At 41.0% G+C, this 17426-nt stretch overlaps 2 protein-coding genes across 7 annotated transcripts in view; one reads left to right on the top strand and one right to left on the bottom strand.

Moving 5' to 3' along the window:
* Positions 1-76: 76 nt before the first annotated feature.
* The window catches only part of ttyh3b (tweety family member 3b), a 28067-nt gene continuing 10717 nt past the window's right edge, over positions 77-17426 (bottom strand). Inside the window, exons 4-16 of one of the 6 annotated variants that reach the window (XM_077523670.1) lie at positions 13845-13956; positions 13538-13758; positions 12593-12688; positions 12421-12493; positions 12237-12312; positions 11047-11102; positions 10478-10570; positions 9566-9658; positions 9127-9263; positions 6610-6789; positions 4828-4903; positions 2100-2194; positions 77-236 (exon numbers count right to left, since the gene is read on the bottom strand). In XM_077523670.1, coding sequence (XP_077379796.1) covers positions 209-236; positions 2100-2194; positions 4828-4903; positions 6610-6789; positions 9127-9263; positions 9566-9658; positions 10478-10570; positions 11047-11102; positions 12237-12312; positions 12421-12493; positions 12593-12688; positions 13538-13758; positions 13845-13956 — 1336 coding nt within the window. In that variant the 3' untranslated portion in view covers positions 77-208. The other 5 variants (XM_077523668.1, XM_077523669.1, XR_013283851.1 and 2 more) reach the window with 5 other exon arrangements.
* Positions 10862-17426, top strand: part of ubl5 (ubiquitin like 5) — a 79449-nt gene continuing 72884 nt past the window's right edge. The window contains exon 1 of the mRNA XM_077523681.1: positions 10862-10874. The gene's annotated coding sequence lies outside the window, so the exon portion shown is untranslated. The remainder of the gene's footprint in view (positions 10875-17426) is intronic.

Below are 17426 nucleotides of genomic sequence, written 5' to 3'. Positions count from 1 at the left end.
CATTCTGCTTTGGGTGAAATCCTGAAACTGACCACTAGATGGTAATAATAGAAAGGAAGTCAAACCTGAGAACAAATTCATGTTAAAGTTGTTTTAATGTCACATCTTTTTGTTTTGTTTTTCAACATTTAGTTTCCAGCTTGAATTATAATCGTCACCACAGTTTGGACATGTACATCGTTAATACTTGGTTTCTTTCTTAGTGGAATCATGGGGGGGAAATGAAAACAGCCATTCTGTAGAAAAACATTGAACTAGCATTTTTATATTAATATTTTAACGTCCATTATGTTACAAGACAGATATTAAAAAAACAAAAAAACAAAAAAAACAGGTTGGTGAAAACAGGAGCATGGAAAAACATTTTAAAAACGTTATGAAAAGGCGTCAAACGCTCGTTGAACGTAGCACGACGCAGCTATAAGTCGAATAGTTAGCCTACAAATGTAAGATTGTCTCGCTAGTCCGAGAAGTGAATTCAAAATGTGCTAATGCTGTACAGGGAAGGAAATTAGGCGACCTTCCAAGTCGACTACGACGCTCACAACGCTAAATCTAAAATGCTAAAGAATCGGGCAGTAAAACAAAGCGGTTCTAGCCCGTTTGTCGACGCGACGACAGCCTGCACATTTGTTTGAAAATGTTAGCATCCTAAGCGCTAAAACTTGTGATCTGTAAATGTACAAGTTGGAACACAAACGTCCCTTCACTGGCAATCGTGTACGGATTTATGATGCACGAGTGCACATTTAACGGGATGTGCAGACATCAAAATGATTAAAATAAAAAACAAGCTTTCAATTCAACGGAAAAAGTCTAAAAATGCAAATGTTTGGAAAAAAATAAAAAATTGTCAACTAAACTCAGTAGGACAAAAGCACGCTCGTGGAATTTGTTGCTCACAAATGCTTATCTGACCAAAGTCAACATTTGCGACGTGCATAGCAGGCATCACCAACTTCAGTCAATGTTGTATGAGATCATTTTTTCCCCAGTTGAAATATTTAAAAAAAATTAAAAAAAAACACCCAAAAAAAATTCAGTTGCTCGGTTATGTAAACAAACATCGAGAGAGAGAGAGAATCGTAAAAACACCCTTTCATTTAAACAAAATGTAAATACATGGAAAAAAAAGTGGTCGTTACGGTTCCCAACTATCTGCTAAAAGACAAACGCGTGTTTATGCTAACGACGCAATTGTTGTGACACCAACGCGCCTTTCTTCACACAGTCACATCGCCAACTACTGGCCTGGCATGCATATTACACATTCTCAGTTTGCGTGTGCATCTGTGCGGCGATTATCATTTTACCTAAAACAGTACGTTTATGCTAGCTTGCTATCGTGTAAATGTACGCTTCACACGTTTGTGTGATGATGGCTGATGGCTAAAAGTGGGTATTATTTTTCTGTTGTCGACAGGCTAAAGTGAAAAGAAAAACTTTTTTAAAAAAAGAGGAAAGGACTGTTCCCTCATAAGCAAAACAACAACAAAAAACGTCTGTATAATTTTTGCCAACTGCTGGTCTGGCAAATATAAACTTTAATCTAAATCAAGCCCCAAAAAAAGATGCCATCGCTTAAAACGTTTGCTTAAGAATGTGTTTGTATGTGCCATTGTTAATTACTAAAAACTGTTTTTTGTTTTTACACCAACATCCTAAAAACGAACATTTTTGAAAAGTGGAAGTTACCGTTACCGACTAAATGCTAAAAAACCAAAAGCGCTACACAAGTGTTTATGCTAACTGCGCTTTTTCCCCACAAATCTACATATGACACAAACTGGCACTGCCACCTACTGGCCCGGCATGCATATTACAGCATTTTTTTCCCCCACCCACATCTGTTTGACAATCGTTTAGCATTGTACATCGATTTATGTGATGGTGAATGGCTAATAAAAAATAAAAACAGGCTTTAGTTTGGAAATATTTTGAAAATGTAAGTTAACGTTCCTGACTAAATGCTGAGACACACGTACACCAAAAAAAAAAAATAAGCATGTAAGTGTGCGCACGGGCGTGCATTGGCCGCATGTCTGGAATGTAAACAAACAAAACGACGCTTGTAAACACGCCACGGCGATGTCACACACCTGCATGCACGCACACCCACGACAATAATCTTTACATACTGTACAGTAGCAGGAGCAACGTTGGCAGTGTCCCATTTAGCCGTCACAAAAGTCACCTTGAAGGAAAAAAAAAATAAATTGTGCTTATGAGGATTCAAAAAAAAAATAAAAAATGATCACAGTATGACGTGGTAAAATACTTGGGGTGGAAAAACGGGTTAAAAACAGATTTTGCTTTTTTCCCCCCTCGCCGGCTCATGTTAGCACCAAAACAAACAATTTCTTGCTTTTTTCCAGAGTCCTTCCTCCTCCACTTCTTCAACTTCCATTCTTCTGATTTCTTATTTTGTTCTATTTACATGGAAAGCGAGCGTCTTTCCTGGCGTCATCTTCAGGCACCACTCGTTAATTTTGGCACGTGGTTGAAACACTCCCGAGTGCTTGAAATCCAGAAAAAAAACATAAAAATTGAGATGTATGGACGAGTCTTAGGTGTTATGATGATGATGATGACGATGTTAGACGAAACAAGTGTGCGTGTAAGTGTGTGTGTGTATGTGTGAGATACAGCAACATAAGTGCACGGCACATCACATCACCAGTTATGAAATCAGTGGTGGGAAGTTAAGATTCATATTTACAGCTTCTGTAACCTATACAGTGCGTGTATGTGTGTTTAAGTGTGTTATGGCGGGTCACTAGTGGACCGACGATTGCGGCCGGGCGGTGGCGTGGGGCCGGCTGGCCGGGTCCAGCTGGTCGTTGGGGACGGAGCGGCGGTTCTGGTCGGGGCGGTTGGTGGCCAGGTACTTGGCTCTCATACTGGAGGTGTACTGAGGACCACCAGGAAGGAGTAGGGTGGTAGAGGTCAAAAGGGGTAGAAAGGAAGAACACCAAAAAAATAAAAAATAAAAAAATTAATGGAATAAAAAGCAGTTGAGTTGTGCTTGAATCAATGGGATGAGTGTAGGTAGGTTGGGGAGGAAGACGGTAGAAGGGAGGTAGGTAAGTGAAACAAACTGGTAAGTTGGTTGAGCACAAGGCTACGATAGGCAGGTAGGAAGATGGTTGGGTCAGTTGGTCGGATCCACGTCAAACGCATGGATGAGTTGATCAGTTGGTCGGGAAGTGGAGCACATAAGTTGGTAAACAGGAAGTTGGGCAATTAGAAAAGTAAGAAGATGGGTCGGTAGATCAGTCGGTTGGTAAGTAGGTGGAACACTTGGGTAAGTAGGTAGAGCTGGAGGTATGGTGAACACACGGGTAACTTGTTAGAAAAGGAGGTAGGTAAGTTGAGGAGATCAGTCGGTCGGTGAGTGGAACACATGGAAATGGTAGGTAGATAGGTCGCTAGATAGGCGGGGGGAAACATACAGTAAAGTTGGTCGTTAGGTGGGTAAGAGGGGCGGGCGGTCGTTCGGTTGTCTGGTTGGTCCGTAGGTAGGGTGGAACGCGTCGATGAGTTGGTCGGGATGGAGGTAGGTAAGTTGAAAAGTGGGGAGAAGATCAGTTGGTCGATCGGTAGGTAGGTGGAACTACACTTCAGATGGTAGGTAGGTAGGTAGGCAGGCAGGAAAATGGATGGGTGGGATGTTGGTAGGTCATTTGGGGTAGATAGGTCATTTGGGGTACATAGGTCATTTGGGGTACATAGGTAGGTCTATTGGTCTGGGCGTGCCACAGGTAGGTTGGAACATGTGGGTAAGGTATGCCGAGATTGGTCAAGGTGAGATCGGTCGGTCAGCAGGAAGGTACGCAAGTAGATAAGAGAAGATTGATTGGTCAGTCGGTCCATCAGAGGGTTGGCAGATAGTTACAACACTTTGGTAAGATTGGGGCGTAGGTCGGTCGATTATTTGGTTAAAGGTAGGGTGGAACACATGGGTGAGTGTGTAGAAAGGGTAGTAGGTAGGCAGGTAAGTAGATGGGTCGGGTGGAGACAAGTCAGTCAGTGGGTAGGTAGGTATGTGTAACACATGGTTAAGTTGGTTGGCAGGGAGGTAGGGCAGGTGGTTGGTCAGTGGTCAGGATCATTGGTTGGTTGCTCAGTCGGTAGGTAGGTAGGTAGGTAGGTGCAACACATGGGTTAGTTAGAAGGTTGGTGGATGACATCATGACAGAAATATTCGGACCAGTCATTTGGACAGCCGGGGTTTGATTACGTTGATTAATTAGCAATCAATTAGGTGGAGATGATGTTATTGTCAATGGCTCATTAATTAAATGTTAGTGCTCTAGTTCTGACGTTAGCCTGCTAACCAGTTAGCCGCCGACCACCTGCTACATCGATTGAGCATGTAGCAAGTGCACTCCAGGACAAGGACGCACACACCTCCACTCAAACGCACACAATGAAACACTGTGGAGCAAGGGAGGGGGTGGGCGAGGCGGGTTTTGGGATGGTGGGGATCCAAGAGGGGGGGGGGGGGGGGGGGGGGCGGGTGGACGGGGTGGGTGAGGATCGACTGGAAAAAAAAAAAAAAAAAAGTCTACTTGGACTCTCCCTAGTCAACCTGCAGACATCAGAAGTAGAGGACTCGCCTATTCCCGTTTCCCCAGGCTGCCAAAATGACCCTGATCCGGATTGTGGTGGTCGACATGGGGGTGGGGGGTGGTAGGGGGGAGGGGCTACCTTCCAATATCCACACTTTAACCACAGGTGACAAACATCCAATTGTTGGCGTGGCTTATTGGAAGGCGGCGGGCGTGCAGGGGGTGGTGGGGAGTGTTCTAGAAAGTGTGCACTTACAGAGGGTGGAGGGGACTCCCTGCCAATCAAGGGGGTGTTCTCACACCGGGGGGTCTGAAAGTTTGCGTTCTGGTTCCTGCGTTGTAGAATCAGAGGTTACTGCGGGCGGCGGGCAAACGGCTAGCGGCTTGGCTTACTAAACTGCAGCGTGTCAGGCTAGCAAAAAAAATGGATTGAGATGATCGTCTTTTGGATTGTGATTTGGTGTTGAAGCAGGCGGGCCGCTAATTTTCCTGAAGACATCGAGGGCACGTTTCCACCAAGCCGTACATGTTTGAGGCGGGACGGAACGAGTCGTGTAGTGACGTCTTAAAACGTTACTTTGGTGTGCTACTACTGTGGGTCGCACGCCAATTTAGGGTACCAAGTCTAGTTCAGGATACCAAAAACTGGTACTCAACGGTGCTAATAATTTTTTGGGGCCTACCACTACCGATGGTGTCCTCTATTAGAATATGCTACTCGACGGGTTCTCTATTTTGGCAACACTCCACTGAAAGTTGGACCTCAATATTGGATACTGATATGTGAACTCTACTACAGTAGTCGGGCGTCGTCAGTCATTTTGGTACGTCACCTTTGAGTTTGGAACTCCAAAGTAGGGTGCCGAAAAGTGGTAGGCTCCAGTTGAGGGTAGCAAAAAAAGTGGTCATCTACAGAAAGGTTATTTTGGTGCTGTGCAAATATAGGGCGCCAAAAAGTGGCACTTAGTCTGAGCACTGGACAATGGATACCAAAATGGGTATGATATACTTCATTTATTTTGGTGCCTTACCACAGTAAAAGTAGGGTGCCGTAAATTAGTTCTATAGAATACAAGTACAACATACAAGGCTAGCAACCTAAAGTTAGGATGCCAAAAAAATGGCACTGTTTGGTAAATTATCACCAAAAAGTAGCACTCGTTCGAGCAATTATTTTGGCACCCTGATGATGGGTACATTAACACTGCGGGTGGCAACTAAATAAAGCGTTTTATTTTGGTGCCGTACCACTGCAGAAGGAACCGCAATGATAGAAGCCAAAAAATTGGACCTCAACAGAACTGCTTTTTTTTTTTTTTTCTTATGGATATTTGGCTCCTTGACTATAGGGTACCAAAAGGTGGAACTCTTCAAATCAATCATTGTTTGGTATCCTACCACAACGGCAGGATGTTGGACTCCAAAAAATGGCACTCATCAGAGTCACTAGTTTTTCTACAGTGCCATTTTGAAAGGCACCCTGGTAGTGGGCACCAAAGATTTTGGTGCCCCATCACTGCAGATTTAAGATGCCAAAAATTGCTCATTGACAGTTCTTTTAGATTTCCGTTTCGCAGTCATAGGGTACCATGAAGTGGTACTCTTGTTTGGAGTGGTGGGGGGTAAGGTGTTTATTTTATATATTTTTTTTATACATTTTTGATACCTCACCATTGCGAATATGTGGTACCAAAAAGTGGTACTTTGCAAGTCAATTACCTTGGTACCCTTGGAGGACAACGACTGGTGCAAAACGTCGTACCCTACCACTGCAGATGACACCCACGTACTGGGGTACCAAACAGTGCTACCATACGGAACTACTATTTTTGGGCACTGCCATTAAAGATGGCGCCAATGTTGGATGCCAAAAAGTTGAGCGTTAGCAAAAACCGCCTTAACCGTACCCAAGTGTAGCGTACTTGATGGAAAAGGCTTTTTTTTGTTTTCTTACTTGATGTCACGCTTGCCTTTGCTAACTTACTCTAGGCTGCTGCTAGCTAGCTCTTTGGCTAGCGTGGTGCGCTAACTCACTCACATGTACTCAGTGACGGGGGCATTGCTGACGGTGTGGGCGGTGGCGGGCAGGCTCGCTTCGCTACCGTAGCTGGAGCCGCAGCTGTAGAGACTGGGCATGTGAACGCGGTACAGGTTATCGTGAACGCCGCCGCCGCCCCGCGAGGCGCCCGACTCGTCCTCGCCGTCCTCCTCATCCGTCCTTTTGGGGGAGGGGTTAGGGAGCGGCGGGGAGGTTGGGGTTGGAAGTTTGGTGGTAAGGAGGTGGAGGGGAGACAACAGATTGTAAACAAACAGCAAAAGAGGAGAAGGGGCTCGAGGGCTACTTAAGCTCGTTGCTAAACGTGCCCGCAAAAGCGGCAGGGCAGCTCGATGCTAAACGCTAACGCTAACGCCGTCATTCAGAAAACATGCAGCCAATCGGCGGACATGCAGCCTTTTGGGCTCTCGGCGCTCCATGGAACTTATAATAATAATAATAAAAAAAAATCGTAATAATAATAAATAATAATATGGGCTGGTTGAAGGGGCAAGCAAACCATTTTCGGGCAAAAAAAAAAAAAAAAAAAGTTCAAAAATGTGAAGCAGCCATAAAAAGGAAATGAGGAATTTAAAGTAAGGTTGGTGCTGATTTGGAAGGGAGATCCCTACTTAAAACATTGCTTATACAGTCAATAGGGGAAAACAACTGCTCTGAAACAATTATTTTTTTTACCTAAATTTTACAATTCAGTGTTTCATGTATAAATTCTGATTTTTGTGAGAATAAATTCATAATTTTTCAGTGACAATTGTTATTCTGGTATTTCATGTAAAAAATAAAAAATAAATAAAACCCTTCAAAATCAGAATACATCAGAACTTGCTTGATATTACAAGAAAATAATTAAAATAATAAATTAAGAGCGTGTATTTTGCACATACATATATTGCCCATATTTAAAACAGCATTTTTGTCGTAAATTTGCTGGATTAAAGTCGGTTTTCTTTCAGGAACCTCAATGATATCGATTGGCATTAAACGTACGAAATTCAAGACAGAAAAAGTTGTGGATAATAGCGAGTTATTATTAATATCCAATATGGGCCAAGTCTGGAATTATTATATGTGGGAATATTCAAAAATCTGATGAAAATGTATTAAGAAGTAATCCAAATAAGATATAAATCTCGCAAATTTGATTGTGTGCATAAATCTAAATCACAATCCCGCAAAATCATGTACAGTAGTTCGCCTTTTCTACTCGTTTCAGCAGCTCAATTAGCTGCTAATGACGTCAAATCGATGATGTAATCCTAACCCCTGACCTTTTCCAAATCAGGACGTTCGTTGTGGGGAAGGAGAAGAAAAGAAGGAAGGAAGGAAGCAACGGAAGGAGGAGGAACATGGGGGGGGGTTGGGTTGATCATAAAACACAATCTGGTGCTAGCGGAAAAGTCAACGTGGAGCGAATAAGAGGCTGAAGATGGATTATGCGGGGAGACACAGCGCCCAAACACAACATGCAACGAGCCTCCTACGAGCAACCCGTTTGCGCAGCAGGGCTTCCCAAACTCAAAATGGCTTCTCGTTAAGGCGTGGGCACATTAATATTATATTTTAAAAATGTAAAAAAACGGTGCCAGCGGGTACTATTTAGCCCTAAGGACAACATGATTAGCCCATGGGCCAGTTCTAAAAATAGCTCACCAGTGTGAGACACTGTGACTTACGACGAATTTAAACAGAAGAAGAATGTTAACATTTATTCATTTAAACATGATACATGTTTTGTTAACAAATAATTCATAAAAAATAAAAATTAATTATCACAAATAAATTGTGTTCAATGGGGGAAAATGCAGTTTCTATTTGCACAATTATTTTAAAAAAGGTCATTTTAGAGAATACTAAGATGCCGCAATATTTTTGCTCAGTTATCGTACCGTCAGAATGTAATAATCGGCCCAGGCCTAACTGCAATATTAGCATCTTTTTCAAAAGTGATTCAAGTCATACTACTATGGGTGTAAATATAAACCTGTGACAAAGACAATTTCCTGAGAATAAAGTAAAATACCAATCATTTGTAAAAAATAATTCTGCAAGTATAAAGATTTTGTTTTATAGGATAAAAGGTAACTAGGGTTAAAAAAAAATAATAATAATCTGCAATTTGCAAGACTGAAGTTGTATTTCCTTCAGAACAAAGTCGTGATAGTGTGGGAATTATTTTAAGGTAAAAATCCTCAAATAAAATCCTGATTTTACAACCTAAGAACGTCGTCATCAAAGAAATACGTGGTTCATGAAAGTTATGTAATATGAACATTTTTTTTGTTATCGATCGTGATGTTCACAAGAACAAAGGAATTTGTCTCAAGTCGGCGTACGTTGTCGCCATTTGACAAGAATTGTCGATATTTTATTTCTAATTTGAGCGTTGAGCCAAGAAAGTTCAGGAAACCCTGCATCGGTGGTGGTTAGTAGCACGTTAGCATGTTAGCATATCCATTCATGACACCGACGTGTGCGCTCGCGCTCAGGCGCGCGCGTTACCTCTTGCCGGGCCAGGTGTGCGGGACGCTGCAGACGATGGAGGAGAACATGAGCGCCGTGACGAAGGAGAAGAGCACCAGGTAGATGACGCCCTCCACGCCGTCGTAGCACAGGCCCGTCAGCGCCTGCACGTAGTCCTAAAAGACGGACGTAGGGGGCGCCCGTGAGAAAAGCACCAACTGGTGTACTTATCCCTTTTTTTTTTTTTATACCGATTTGGTAAGAGTAGTATTGCATTCACTTGAAGAAAAAAAACATCTGTTTTTCTGACAAATTTTTTGGGGAGCTTTATTTTTTAATAATATTTTTTTTCTGGCATAAAAAAAATAAAACAAAATGAAAAACGAAAAAAATTCAGGAAAAACAGGAGGAAAAAAATACTCAGAAAATCAGGAGGCAAAATTATTCCAAAAAAACGAAAAAAAAATGTTCCACTCACCATGTGCAGGCTGCGACAGTCCACCAGAGCCGTCAGCTGGTGCAGGCCCACCTCCGTGGAGTTCAGCACCGACTGGATCTCATCCAGACTGGCCTGAACACGACACAACACAAGTCAACAACCGTTTAGCAATAGACTCACAAAAAAAAAAAAAAAAAAAAAAAAAAAAAAAAAAAAAAATAAATAAATCAGCATTTTATAGGCATAAAGTCAAAATATTTCAAGTTGAATTTAATGCCAAGAAATTGCATTGAATTGTATGACAGGGAAAAGGAAAAAAATTATAAAAATATAAATATAAGCTAAATTTTAAAAGAAAAAAAATAATCTTACATTTTCACCCCCAATAAATAAAAAAGACCATATGACAAGAAAGAGGATTGGGGGGGAATTATTGTATTTAAAACAATTAAAAAAAAAACATTTTACCCAAGTCATTTTTATTGGTGAAAAAATATTTCACAAGAATGAAGTCGTGATTTTACTTAAAGGTGTATACGTGATCCATGATGAGAAAAAAAAAAAGATTAAAAGAATAATCATACTTTTACAAGAAAAAAAAAAACATTTATACAATTATAATTTTATTTCATAAAAAAAAATGTGAATTTAACAAAACTAAACTCAGAAATTGATGGGATATAAGTAATAATGAGGTGAAAAAATATTTAAGTCTGAATTTTAATTAAAAAAATAAAAAATAAAATAAAAAAATAACGAGGGGAAAACATCCTGACTTTACAAAAATGAAGTTTTCCAACAACAAAAGAAAACTCATACATTATGGAAATTGGGACAAGCTGTCATAATCCGCCGACAAGAAAGCAACATGGGGATAAACATTTGGTAACCTCGCCTACGTGTGTGGGAAACGCCGAGAGCGAACGCGCACGCACGCACGCACGCACGCACCTTGGTGTTGGCGTACTCCCGCGTGGCCGATCGCAAAAGCTCGGCCACGTCGTCCTGCATCTCCACCAACGCTTTGTGACTCCCCGACAGCCTCTAAATACACACGCACATATTTAAGACGAGATGGCATCTTTAATACAGTGAAGAATAAATATTTTTCTTTGCCTCAAAATGCTAGCGAGCCCGTGTGATGTCATTTTCAGTCGACAGCAACTTGCAAAATGTGTTTTTAAAGGTACTAATTTGTACATGAAAAATAATGAAAATATCAAATTTAAATATTCATGTTTGACTGCCAAAAACGGCCAAATAAGTCAAATATCCCTTTAAGATTGACTTTGGACTTCTGACGGTTGTTTTTGGAGCCCTCTTGTGGCCATTCTGTGGTTAAAAACAAAAATGTATATTGAAGGTTTATCAACATCTTTTGAAGAATTTTTGGTGTTTATAAAAAAAGAAACATGTTTGATTTTTCCACCCAATGCCTTTTTAACAGGGAGCAATTCTTTTCAAATTTTACCCATCGATGGGCCCGCCAGGTCGGCATCGGCAAATATTTGTGCACTTACCTGCTGGAAGGGGTTGACTTGTCCCGGGTTGCACTTCAGGTAATACTGCAGAATATCTGAGAAGGAAACATGTACTTGAATTAAGCATAAGAAGCTTTTTATGGATCCATATTCACACCATATTTGCCGGTCAATATGAGTTGCTTCACATAAACAGGAAATGCAATTTATCGTCGATATTATTTTATTTATTTTTTACAAGAGGCAGGCAGGCACATACGTGCATACAATGATTCAATGTGGCGTGTGCAAAGTTATTTTACTTAACTAAAACTCAGGAAAAAAAATAAAAAATTCAAAAAACAATTTCGTTCACGAAATTAAATAAAAACTAATTCTTTTTAAAAAAATGAAAACTAACTGAAACTACATTTTATGTTTACAAAAGTAAAAGTATTTACATACGACGATAATTGTTGTTTTGTTTAGAGCTTAGCATTAGCATTAGCTTAGCATGCTAACCTAGCATGTATGTTATGCTTTCAGCATTCCCACAATTATAACAAAAATGTTCTTTGTTTTAGTCTTTGGTGATAAATTGAATGTAAGAACCTTTGGGGATGATTTAAAAATATGATATTAAGCAGATTTATTTTTATATTAACCGCCGGGATAATGACGTTTGAAAGTGTGCCACACAGAAGTGACGTCATCTCACAGCAGCCGATAGAAAAGCAACAAAAGATGATGTTGCTCCCATGGTGTTTTTTATTTTATTTTTTTTTTTATATTGCGCACAAGTAATACACATTAAAAAAAAACTAAAACTAATAGTGAAACTAATACTAAGCTAGAACGAAGCATTTATTGAATAACTAAAACTAATAAAAACTAACAGAACCGCCCTGTAAATGAATTAAAATGAACTCAATTTAAAAAGCAATAATCAAATCAAAATCAAAACTAACTAAAAAATGAAAACATTCAAAAACTATAATAACCCCGGGCGTGTGCGTTTATGTGGTTGCAGCGTGCACATTCAGCCAGAGCGGAAACAAGTGCGAGACGACAGATCTCATTAAGACAAGAGGAGGCGACGGGAGAGAAACGGGGAGGTGGGCTAAAAATGGAGCGCGCTCAATGTAATAACGCGATGATTAAGAAATATCAGATGATGTCATCCAAGCATATATAACATTTGATTGGCTCCATCAGGGGCCGGCCGGGATGATGCGGACGTTTGTCGCTACCTTGATTGATGACGGCGTTCTCCTTGGTGGCGCGAGCCACGTACGCTTCGGGAGAATCGCAGAAGTCGCTGGCCGACTGTTGAGCGAGCGCACGCACGCACGCACACACACACACAAACACGAGGAGGAGGGAGATTACATCACTGCGGCGCCTCTGCGACGTTGCCGCGGCTACGGCGCTTACCGCGGCGACGGCCAGCTCCAGGCCCAGCGACGCCCAGCTGATGACGAGCGTCAGCACGCCCAGCAGGCACACGCTGCGGACGGACGGTCACAAACAACAACAAGTCGGTTAACAGAACGTCCGACGTCGATATGTGGACTTTGAATGCGTCCGCACGCACGTACGCACGTACCCGATCAGGGTTCCTCTGGAGTTCCGAATGAGGCCAAAGAGAACCAGCAGGCAAATAAGGACGTCGAACAAGAGCAGGCCGAGGTAGCCCAACCACCTGCAAGCACACATTAGGAAACAACCACATACATACATCAATATACATACATACATACATACATACATACATACATAAATTAATTAATTAGAAATAAATCAATTAAAAGTAAATATATAATAGGGGTGGGAACATCTGGCTACCTCATGAGGTGATTACAAGGCTCACGATAATTATCTCACGATATGACGATACCGTGATTATCGATATCCTCAGGTAATAAATCCACGATAATCTACAATAAAACTAATCATAAAATAATAATACTGATAATAATAATAATAACAACAATAAATAAAAATAATATAATAAATACACAATAAAAATCCATAATTAAATAAAATAATTAGATAATAAAATAATAGTTTTAGAAATATAATATTTATATTTTTATATAATAATAATAATATATAATATATATATTTTTTTAAAATCACTATACGAATAAAGAGTTGGAAATAAACACCAATCAGGTAATCAGGGATAAAATGTTTTTTGTTTTTTTTTAAATAAACAATGCAAAAATAAAACGAATCTGGTTAGTCGATTAATCAATTGAATAATCAATAGATTAATCGATTCTAAAAATATGCGATAGTGACACCACCACTTTCAAGTTGAATAGGGAAATGTGAAATGAAAATGTAAATATGTAAAACATTTTGGAAATTTTATAGCAGCCAACGTGGAATTTTGCCAACTCAAGATGTCCTCAATTTTATGAATATTTTCAAGATGGAACGATTTGGATCAGTCTGGTAGTCATTTGAAGAAAAATCCAAAGTCAATCTTGACACAATGAAATAAGAACAAGATCCGTCAATCATTGCACGCGTGGCCGAGTGTGACCTGTAGAAATCGAAGGCCTCGGTTTGTCGGGCCAGCTCCTCCAGCGACACGTCCGTGTTGGACCAGAAGGGGACGTCCACCATCAGCTTGACCAGCTCGTCCAGCTGGCCCTGCAGCTTCTGCACGATGGACACGTAGTCCGTCTGCTCCTGGTACGTCGTCTCCAGCTGCGCCAGGTTCTCCTCCACCGTCTGGTTCAGCGCCGTGGCGCTGTCCGACACCTGTCGCGGGAGAACCGCACCGCCTGTCATTGTATGGCTCCCTCTAGTGGCACGTGGAGCAATGGCAAGTTTGTTTTTCCTCTCACCAGTTTCTGGATGCCCGACACGGTGCGGTTGGCGTGGCGCAGGGAGTAGGCCAAGCGACTGGCGCCGTCGCTCGACTCGCCGTTGCCGTAGAAGCCCACGGCGATGCCGGCGCTGGAGGGAAAACAAACGGGTTCGCGACGATGATGAGGATTTATTTATTTTTTCTGCTGTGGGTGTTAAACTTCGCCCTATCACGTAGCTAATTCATGGACAACTCATCATTGGATCATTCAGAAATCATCAGGAAACTTCTGGCGTCAGTTGGCTGCACTGAGAGAAAAGGGGGTGAATTATTTTGCAACGCTCTAGTTTTCAGTTATTTATAAAAAAAAAAAAAAAAAATTAAAAAAAGAAACAGAATTGCAGCAGGAATCCCAAAGGATGTCCACATTACTCACAGATCTAATTGATCAAATGTGACCGATCATTGTGGGAATGCTGAAAGTATTTTTATTCCCCTGACTTATTTGCCGAGAAACAACTCCAACATAATACTTCCGAAAAATTATACGCCATTAGCCATGAATCAATCAGCTTAGCATTCAGCTATTAGCATTCATCTTTCAGCATTCCCGCGCAATTTCTCCAGAAATTGCACTTAGTTTCTTCCAAAATGTTGTCCTTTCAAGCGCCACAGTCGACTCCACGCATAAATATGCGCAAACCCTCACCCCCATTGTATACTGGCTGGCACACGTGTGTAATTTGGCTGTTTGTGCGGAAGTAAATTGACGACGACAGTTAAAAGGCAATTCATTGCAGACCGTTACATTCTCCGCACGCGTGCGTTAGTACAGCAACGACATAAATCCTCATCCGCAGACGGAAACAAGAAGGAAGCGGACACGAGCATCGATTGTACTTTATGGGATGAAATGATTTTTTACGAGCGTCTTAATGCGGTTTCACGCTCGCACGCTTCATCATCTCCCCGCTCTTCGGCTCACAACCTCCGTAACATAAACAAAACGTCCATTTATGGCCTGGCAGGAAGTGACATTTATTTGGATTCTCGCTCAGTTTGTTTACTGTTGAACAGCGAGAGGCGCTTCGTGCATTCCTAGCTGGTAAGATGTTTTGTGTTTTCCCCCCTTCGACGAGAACGAAGACAACATTTTCATCCGTGGTGGCGATCGGTCAAAACAAACGCGCACAACGCCGCATCGTCCAATCAGCTCAAAGTATTGTACAGAATGTCCCGCCTTACCGTGGAGCAGTCCCAGATGGATATTGTGGAGAACTCACTTGAGCGAAGCGCAATATCAAATCTGGCTATTGTCAGGTTACGAAATTGATGCCATCAGTTAATATGAGATATTATATATTATGAGAATTTCTAACCATTGCATCCCTTATTTTGAAATTCCCAAGTCAATCACTGCAGTAAACACATATAGTTAGGAGATGTGTACATTGAACTCAATGAGAAAATAGACGCCAGGTACTCTTATGCAAAAATAATAATAATAATAATAATAAAAATAATAATAATAGCAATAATAATAATAGTTGAGTTGAGTTTAATTTATTTAATTCAATCTCCGGTGTAATAACCTTATTTATTGATTGATTGATTGAATTGATGATGATAACGGTGTCATGTTTCTGGACAGAAAATTAAAAAAACAAACAAACAGATTTTAGGCCAAGATGAAATATTAAAACCTGCAAAACACAAATCCGTGCCAGCACACACGCACGGCTTTTCCTCGTGACTGTAAAATTCGCTTCTGTTCTCCACGTCCAATCTGCTTCTGTCGCCATGGCAACCTTTCTAGGCCAGCGTGAGGGCCAAATAAGAGAGCGGAAGAATTAAATAGTGGAGCGCGGCCGACGAAAGGAGATGACGAGAAAGAGCAGCTGAGGAAGCGGAGGACGAAGTGGGAAGCGAGAACATCTCAGTCATCTGTCAATCACATTTCACACGTTCGGCTGGCGTAAAACAATCTGGTGCAGCCAGTCGCACAACCACTTCCTGTTACGCCGCGCGACTATTTGCCGGTTCGTGCCAGATTCTTTCCACTGACTGATTTTCCTATTTCATAAAACCTCAATGAGGAAAAAGGCACAGCATTTTGATGCTTTTATTATTATTTTTTGCTGTGTTTCTGTGTGGCCAAATTCCCTGGGTTCTCTTCTACATGAAAGGAAAACACAAATAAATGATTTTTTTCTAGTGTTGTTCCGATACCGATACTGGTATCAGCAGAGGTGCCGATACTGCATAAAAACAGTGGTATCGGTATCGGTGACTACTCACAAGCAACATGCCGATACCATTAATTCCAACACTAATATAGGATTTTGGATGCAGCATCTTGTGTCTTGCTCGTGCACCACATTCACTGATATGTGATATGTTCACTGCATGCCGATCTAAGATATCCTATTGGCTCTTGAATGCTCTGAACCAATAGCAGGACAGCTTTTTCATGTTGAGGAAAAAACAACAACTGAAGTATCGGTATCGGCCAATACTGCAAAGCTGGGTATCGGTATCGGGGGGCAAAAAACGGTATCGGAACAACACTAATTTTTTCTACCATGGCTCTCATTCACAAATTCTCTGTGAGGAAGCGTATTATGGCCACGTAAATACATATATTTTTTTAGAGGGCGGGGACAATACCCTGAGAAAAAAACAACAACTCAAATTTACCACTATAGAAAGTCGCTTTCTAAAGTGGCAAATTTACGAGAAAAAACAAACAAACTCAAACTTACGACAAATACACGTAGCGTAGTTATTGTTCCAATCATTTGATGATTCTATGGTGGTTAATGGGACCGTTTATCAAATTAAAAGGCAGGATGGAGACGGATTCATTCTTCATTTAAACTTTATCCGTCATACGCGGCAGCGAGAGCGCCAACACTTCCTGGTCCCCCATCAGCTGACTAGCACGAACCAATCAGAAGCGAGCATACTTTAGGTAAATGCAAGTTAATGACGGAGAGCAGCAGATTCGACACATCAATTTAGGCCGGATCAGGCCCGCGAGATAATTTTGTAAAGTTAAAAAATAAATAAATAAATAGATGTAATGTCAGACTAATTAATCAGTCGGCCACAATCAAAATATATAAAATTTGTAACTTCACAAGCAGTCCTCAGATGAGCAACGCAACTTGTACGGGGGAATCGTCGTCATGGATGTCGTCATTTTTACGCACACAATTTTAAGTTACGGTTTGTTTGATTATTATTGTTATTTTTAATCATAGACCGACAAACGTGTTAAATACAACACAATTTCAATTACTGGTAACACAAATAGATAGGAGAAGGATTAGTGTCCTTTCATTAACTGCACCACGCAATGCATTCTGGGAACAATATAAATATGCAAAACAGATCGATTTGAACACGTCCAGGACTCAGTGTTGCCATCTTCTATTTGCATTTGTATTATTTTTTTTGGAACAATGTGATCACAGTTAAGCTCAGTCATTTAGGGCTGGCACAAAAATAGCAAAAAAATCTGCATATAATTGACGGCAATCATTTTTTTAAGTTGTTATTTTACCGATGAGGCCCACTTGGTAATATATTTTCCTCAATGCGGCCCCCTGAGCTAACA

This window comes from Festucalex cinctus, chromosome 6, assembly GCF_051991245.1.
Source record: "Festucalex cinctus isolate MCC-2025b chromosome 6, RoL_Fcin_1.0, whole genome shotgun sequence".
Taxonomy (NCBI): Eukaryota; Metazoa; Chordata; class Actinopteri; order Syngnathiformes; family Syngnathidae; genus Festucalex; species Festucalex cinctus.
This window is presented reverse-complemented; position numbering and strand designations above follow the sequence as displayed.